This window comes from Castor canadensis, chromosome 12 (genome assembly GCF_047511655.1).
Source record: "Castor canadensis chromosome 12, mCasCan1.hap1v2, whole genome shotgun sequence".
Classification (NCBI taxonomy): Eukaryota; Metazoa; Chordata; class Mammalia; order Rodentia; family Castoridae; genus Castor; species Castor canadensis.
The window spans coordinates 82054415-82062377 of NC_133397.1; the positions used below are offsets into that span (position 1 = coordinate 82054415).

The 7963-nt window shown below is 40.1% G+C and overlaps 1 protein-coding gene across 1 annotated transcript; it reads left to right on the forward strand.

Moving 5' to 3' along the window:
• Positions 1–6010: 6010 nt before the first annotated feature.
• Positions 6011–6373, forward strand: LOC109699273 (ribosomal biogenesis factor-like). The gene has a single exon (XM_020183915.2). The coding sequence runs from the start codon at positions 6025–6027 to the stop codon at positions 6325–6327; it is 303 nt and encodes a 100-aa protein (XP_020039504.1). The 5' UTR covers positions 6011–6024; the 3' UTR covers positions 6328–6373.
• Positions 6374–7963: the final 1590 nt, after the last annotated feature.

Below are 7963 nucleotides of genomic sequence, written 5' to 3' on the forward strand. Positions count from 1 at the left end.
AGAGGCTGAGGGTGTGACTTGGTGGTAGAGCGCTTGCACAGCACACACAAGGCCTTGAGTTCAGTCCTTACCACTTCAAAGAAAAAGGATGAAAGAGTTTGAATGGGCACTTCACAAAAGAATATACAAATGGCCATTAGGAATATTGAAAGACACTGGTCATTACTTAGCAGTAATGGTGCCACCATGAGCCACCACAACACCCCTACCTTTAATTTTAAAATTAAAATGACTAACATAACCAAATATTAGTAAGATGTGGCAACTTCTTAGAAAACTATCTAGACACACCCTATGACCCACAGTTGCACTGCTAGAGAGTTTCTCCAGAGAATTGTTTCCATCAAAAGGCCCTTACGGGAATGGTTGTGGTGGCTGTACTCATGAGACTAGAAAAGATGGAGAGATGCTAAGGGTCCATCAGGAGGAGACGGGATAAACAGGCTGGCGCTTCAGGAAAGGGATCCTGCTCTGCGATACGAAGTCCAGACCTTTGACTGTTGACGTGCACATCAACAACGATTGTGCTGGTCAGCTTTAAGCTACTGTAACAAATAGCTGGGACAATCAACGTATAAAGAGAAAAGGCTTATTTTGGCTAGTGGTTTTAGGAGTTCCAGTCCATGCTTGGGTGGAACTACCTCTTTTAGGCCTCCTCGTAGCAAGGAAGCAAAGAAGAGAAAGAGGAATGGGCTGGGGTCACACAATCCTCTTCAAGGGCAGTACACACCCAGTGACAGAAAGACTAGTGGGGGAAACTAAGCCCCACCTCTTCAAGTTTCTGTCACCTCTCAATAGGCCCATGCTGGGGACCACACATTAACACATGGGCCTTTGAGGAATATTTAAGATCCAAGGAACCAAGGATTGATCTCAAAAGCATTATGCTGAACAAAAGAAGTCTCACACAAGCCAGTGCACACTTCATGTTTGTGTATGAGCTCTAGAGCAGGAAAATGATCCCTTCAGGAGGAAGCCAGAGCCCAGATTTCTCCTGGGAAGTGAAGTTTCTCTGGAAATAGCAGAGGGGAAATTTCAAAGACAATAACAAGATTCTTTACCTTGATATCACTGGGCAGATGATGTCAAAAGTCATCTCAGGTACATATAAGAAGTATGTATTTCAGTGAACGTAAATTCTACATTTAAGAAGAAATCTCTGTAAACTCAAAAAATATTTTGAGCACTACAAAAATATGACAAAAAAGTCAAAAAAACAAACAAACCCAGACCTGGTTTGGTGATGCACACCTATAATCTCAGCTACTGAGAGGCAGAGGTAGGAAGATCATTGTCCAAGGCCAACCCATGGCAGAAGCATGACACCTTATCTGAAAAACAAACTAAAAGTAAAAAAAGACTGAGCATGGCTCAAGTGGTAGAGCACTTGCCTAGCAAGTGGGAGGTCTTGAGTTCAAACCCTAGTACTGTTGAAAAGAAAAGAAAATAGTAAGACATTATAGGTTATCAGAAATCCTTTGATTTAATTATTAATATTTTTGGTTGAGGGATGAGGCACAGTGAAGTTGACAGACACACGCTCTCTCCACTTTCAAGGCACTTAACTGGAGATGTAAAATGGTCCACAAGAAACTGAAACCATGGGAAAGGTTTTTACCTATGCGATTTTGTGTGTATACAGGTAGTACAGAGAAAACCCAAACAGCCTTTGCTCTTGTGCTCACTTCTCCCCCTCCTCTCCCTTTGCCAACTATCTGTCAAGTTTCACCCACTTAGCCCTGACACCAGTGAATGTGGCTGGGATGGACCTGGGACTTTCTCTGGGAACACATCAAGAGCCTTCTGAGCCCAGCATTAGCACAGCTGGTGGCTTTCCTGACCCTGTTTACAACTGGTGTGGAGGAATTGCCCCTGGCAGAGATGTTTTTCTTGTCACAACATGCTTTTCCCCACAGCTGTTCTCTATGGGCCTCCAGGTTCAAAGATACCACATTGGTCTTCTCTCCCCAGAGGCCAAAACATGGTACATGGAACCTCAGGCTGCTTATCATAGGGGCTTGCCTCCTCTTCGTGGAAGGAAGCATTTCCAGAAGGCCTAGGAGGACACAAGAACCACAGGGTAGGCTCCTCCCAAGTTCCTGTGGTGGAGGCAGATGCAGAGGCTGAAGGAAGGAGGACTCCGAGGGACCAGAGTCAATGGGATGAAAGGCCCTGGCAGGTCTCTTCATGAGACATTATCTGCCCATTCCTCACCTCCTCCTATGATATTGGCAGAAAGAAGCTTAGATGAAACACTGGGCAGGGTGGCAAGTGGTTTTGATACCCAAAAATTAGTTTTCACTGCAGGAAAATGAGGTCTTAGAGCAGAAATTAGGTTCTTTTACAACATCAGCATAAAAGTTACAGATAATAGATGGTAGATGGCTGGACAGGTAGATAATGAGATCCACAGATAGATAGATATGCTTGAAAAGCAAACCCCCTATCTGTGGCACTAGTGATCACCTGAGACTACTGCATGAGCACAGACTTCATAAATGCAAAGTAATTTAAAACCATCCTACCAGCACTATTGGATATAGTCCAGATTATGAAGTCATGGTACTGTTGAGGAAAAATAGCCACTAGATTCTCTTCTTGAGGAGATGTGCCAGGCTGCAACAAAAGGCCAGTTTTGATATCTCTCAGAATGACAAAGGTATCTGTGGAGTGATGTTACAGTGTTTCTCGCAGCCAAATGATTCTCCAATATGATTAATGTCAAGAAATTCATAAATAAACTTCAATATCAAGGGCAGTGAGAAGGAGAAAAGTCACACCCAGGCATCTTGGTCAGTTTCAGTGTGTAGAACATGTGACTATATGCAGCAGGCACTGTTTTGTTGATTGGATAAAAAGGTTCCTGCATTTCAAAGTAGACAAAGGCATAGCTCTAAGCACACAGTAGACAATTGATAAATGCTTCTGGTGCTGAACTGTAAGTCTGAATGCACAGGTCTTGCTTGCTCCTCTTCCCCTGTACTCTCTTCTCTAAGTGTTTATGTTCCTCTAATTGACCCTGCAGGCATAAAATCATCACGCCATTAGAGCACAAGAAATATATCTTCCACTAGCGTTCAAGAAATTTGGCCCCTCTCCAGGACCACCATAAGAATAGAAGTGAAAACTGCACACATACGATACCTCCTAACACAAGTCCAAACTGCGCACATATGATGTCTCCCAATGCAAGGTCCTAGGGACAATCATCAACCTCCACCCTGGCAGTCAAGTGTGCTGTCCACAGCTAGTGGCCTGGCTTGCTTATACCATCAAAATCTTCTTCCATCCTCTGAAGTTTAAGCCATCCTCCTCCTTCTATAATTCCTTTTGGGGTCTATTTGAAGGGTTTACAGTTATTCCACTCTTTCATTTGCTCACCTCACTAACCATGCTTAGCTGATTGTCCTGTCCCTCTTCTAGATTCACTAGTGAGAATACTATTAATATGTCACTATAATTAACATACTATATTACTATAACTAATAGCAATAATAGATCATAGTAATAATAATGGATACCAGATATCAGAAGTCCCCCATCTTCTGGGTCCTGCAACTGTGTTTTTGATCACACACTCAACTCAACACAGAACTCATACTCTGTTCAAGATAACCAAAAAGAGCCAGGTACTGGTGACTCCCACCTGTAACCCTAGCAACTTGGGAGGCTAAGATCTGGAGGATTACTGTTTGAGGTCAGTCTGGGCAAAAAAGTTTCCTAGACCCCATCTCAATGGATAAAAGATGAACATGGTGGTGTGTACCTGTCATCCAGGGACAGTAGAAAGCTTGAAATAGGAAGGTCACAGTCCAGGCTGGCCTGGGCAAAAAGTGAAACCCTATCTCCAAAATAACCAGAGCAAACAAGAGTAGAGTACCTGCCTAGCAAAAGTGAGGCTGCGAGTTCAAATCCCAGTAACATACACATGCACACACATACACATACAAACACACACATGCATACAAAGCCCAAAACAAAAGTCTACTTCTCAAAAACCACTAGGGAGAAGCAAGCATAGACTTTATCAAAGATCATGTGTGGAGACCTAGGAAGGAGTGGATGTCACACAGTCCCAACTCTCCTCCAAAAAAAATTCATCACTGGGTAATTTTCTTGTTTCCCCAAGCTCTTTTTTCTTTTGATGCCTCATCTCTGACCCTCTTTCATCTGGGGTCCTCGTTCTCACCTAGAAAAATCAGGTTACTCTTCTATCTTATGTAGAATAGCTCTTCTGTCCCTTTAAAGCCTAGGTTGTGTACCCCTGGATTTTTTCTGAATGGAGTTCAGTTATTTTTCCCAAATTGTCAACCCAATGAAGTAAGGTGTGCCATAAAATCAGCCTTGAAATATCACCTCCACCATCAACACTACCATCTTTACCACATCCCGATTGTCACCACCACCATCACCATCTCATCACTATCACCACCACCACCACTACTACTACAGCCATTTATTGGGTGCTCACCTTAGGCACCCACAGGAACAAAAGCAGCAAGACCACAGAGAACAGAGATGAGTCCACTCAAGTTCTCTTGCCAGTGGTATGAATAAGACAGACCTCAAGACCTCATTCTGTACAGTTTTGAGGAGCCAAGCACAATGTTAGGGAATGCCACATTGCAATCTGATTCCAAGGAGAGCAGCAGGGAACTCTGGGATTTCTACTTGACAACTCTCATAAGCTGTGAAGTCTGTGGACATCTCTATGCTAGACCATGGTAACAAGGCATTCCAGACCCTGCAAAGCCCTGGGAAGGTGTCGCTGAACATGGTCTTTAGCCTTTAGCTGATCTTTGTTTGCTGTGGACCAAGGCAGATCAGAAAATTTCTTTACCTGTCTAATTAATTAAATAATGATGCTATGAACATTTGTGCACGGTTTTGTGTGAACATGTTTTGAATGCTCTTAGGTATCTATAAAGGAGTGGAACTGCTGGGTTGGATGATAACCTATGCTTAACATACAGGAACCGCCGAATTCCTTTCCAAAGTAGCTGAACTAATTTTACATTCCTGCCAGCAATGTGTTGAGGGATCGAATTTCTTCACATCCTCACCAGCACTTGCTATGTCTGTCTTTTTTATTTTAGTCGTCCTAGTGGGAATGAAGTGGCACTTCGTTGTGGTTTTGACTAGCATTTATCTAATGTTGGCTGTTTGTATTTCTTCTGGGGAGAATTACCTATTCATATTTCACATCCATTTTTAATTGGGATTTTTGTCTTTGATGATTGAGTTGCAATAATCCTTTATGTACTCTGGGTATGCAATTTGCAAATATTTTTATGCACAGATTGCACAGTCATGCTATATAATCATCTTATCGCTGGAGTTCATCTGCTAGCATTTTATGGCAGTTTTTGTATTACGTTCATAGAACTATTGATACGCAGTTTCCTTTTCTTGCAATGTCTTTGTTTAATTTTGGTATCAGGATGATATTGGTTCACAGAATGAATGATTCACAAAGTGTTCCCACCCCTTCTCCATTCTGGAATTTCTCAAGGATTTGTGTTAATTCTTCTTTAAATATTTCACCATAGAATTCACCACAGAAGCATTTCTAATTCCATATATTTACTTGTTGCTGAGTAATTCTATTTTCTAGAGTTAGTTTTCGTAATTATGCCATTCTAGAAATTACCCCATTTCATCTAGTTACCCAGTTGGTTGACATAGACTCTTTCATAGCACTTCTCTGTAATTGTTACTTCTGAAAAGTCGGCATTGCTATCATTTCTTTCATTCCTGACATTAATAAGGTAAGTACTCTTTCTTTTTTTTCCTAGTGTGTCCACAAAAGGAACTGTCAGCCCAGCTACTTGAGAAGGTGAGATCAAGAGGATTGGGATTTGAGACCATTCCCAGATAAACAGCCAGAGAGACCCCATCTCAACCAATAAGCAAGACTTGGTGTTATGCATCTGTAATTCCAGCTACACAAGAGGCATAGGTTAGAGGATCATGGTGGGTGCTGATGGTGTCACTTGTCGCCTGGGCGGGTCTTGAGTTCTGACAATGGCCAAGAACAAACTAAGAGGGCAGAAGTCCCAGAATGTATTTCACATAGCCAGTCAAAAAAACTTTAAGGCTAAAAACAAAGCAAAACCAGTTACCACAAATCTTAAGAAGATAAAAATTGTGAATGATGAAAAAGTTAACAGAATGAATAAAGCTTTTGTAAATATACAGAAGGAACTTGCACACTTCTCAAAAGGCCTTTCTCTTGAACCTCTGCAGAAAGAGCTGATTCCTCAGCAGCATCATGAAAATGAACCAGTTAATGTTGATGAAGCTACAAGATTAATGGCTCAGTTGTAATAATTCTCTTGAAAGACCAATAAATTAAATGTTTTATACAACTTTATTTTAAAAAATCTTGTTAATGTACAGGCACTGGCACATTTTAAAAACAAACTACTTAAACAGATCTTTCCTATACTCTAGGAAAGTGGAATGTCAGAAGTCAACAAAATGTGATAAACTTAAAGTGCTAAAACAGAAGGCACTTCACAAAATCTGTTCACTGAAACAGTTATATATCCTCATTTACATCCTTCACTTTATAAATGGCAGTGAAATGTCTGAATTGAAGGACATACAGAAATACAGTTTTGTGGCAGTAAAAGTGTAAGTGATTAGCCCTTGGCCACCATTTTTGTTTTTGATGACCTGAACTCCACTTTAACTTTACTCTCAGGAAAGGAAGCTACAGAAGGATTAAGAATTGGAAGAGAAGTTGAAATCCCAAAATGTAATTACTTTTGGGGGAGAAGGAAGGGAGGCTGGTGAATCACTTTACCCCTGAAGCAGTCAGAGCCCTTTGTTTCTATAGATGAAGTTTTGTGAAGTAAAAGAGAAAGTATTAGAGAAGAACACTTCAGAATCAGTGAACTAATAGGTGTTACATTCATTATTTTAAATACTTAGGTTATTAAGAAGTCTAAAATGTTACATAGTTAGAGGTAGATAACCAGTCCCAAGTTTCCATGGAATCTAATAATTTAGTATCTGGACATCAAACAGATCACAAACTCCTTCATTATCATCTAAATTAAAGTTGTAGTCATCTGCTGGGGTAGGAGAAAGCCGTAAAAGGGGAAACACTGCAAACAAAAACAAATTCAGTGTTAAAGATGATTTCTACATATGGACAATAATGTTTAACAAAACACTTTCAAATAAAACAAAAACTTATCAACTCAAAAAAAAAGAGGATCATGGTGTAAGGTTGGCCCTGGGCAAAATCTGAGACCTCATTAAAAAAAAAATAAAGAAAAAAACAGCAAAAAGGAGTAGGATCATGGCTCAAGTGGTAGAATGCTTAATGAACACATGGCCCCAAGTTCAAACCCCAGCACTGCCAAAAAGAAAAAAAAAAGGATTTTCAGTTTTCTTAATCTTTTTCAAATAACTAACTTCTGGTTTTGTTAATTTTCTCTGTTGTTTTTCTATTCTCTGTTTATTTCAGCTCTAATCTTTAATCTTTATCATTTCCCTTCCTTCTGCTGTCTTATTGGGTTAGGTTTTCTCTTCTTTTATTAGTTCTTTAATGTGTAAGATTAAATCGTTGATCTTTAATATAGATGGTCACAGTTTAAATCATTGATTGATTCTTCTTTTCTTAATGCAGATGTTCACAATCTTCCTCTAGCCCTGCTTCTGCTACATCTCAGAAGTTTTGATATGCTGTGTTTTCATTTTCATTTATCCTAAAATATCCTTCAATTTCCCTCAGGATTATACTTCTTTGGCACATTGTTTATCTTTAGTGTGTTTTTAAAATTTAAGTATATTTTCAAATTTTTCAGTTTTTTCTGCTGTTATTGGTGTCTTGATTCATTCCACTGTGGTCAGGGATGGTACGCTATGATTTCATTCATTTTCAATGTATTGAGACAAGGCTCATGGCCTCCCACATGGTCTGACCTGGAGAATGTTTCATTCTGCACTTGAG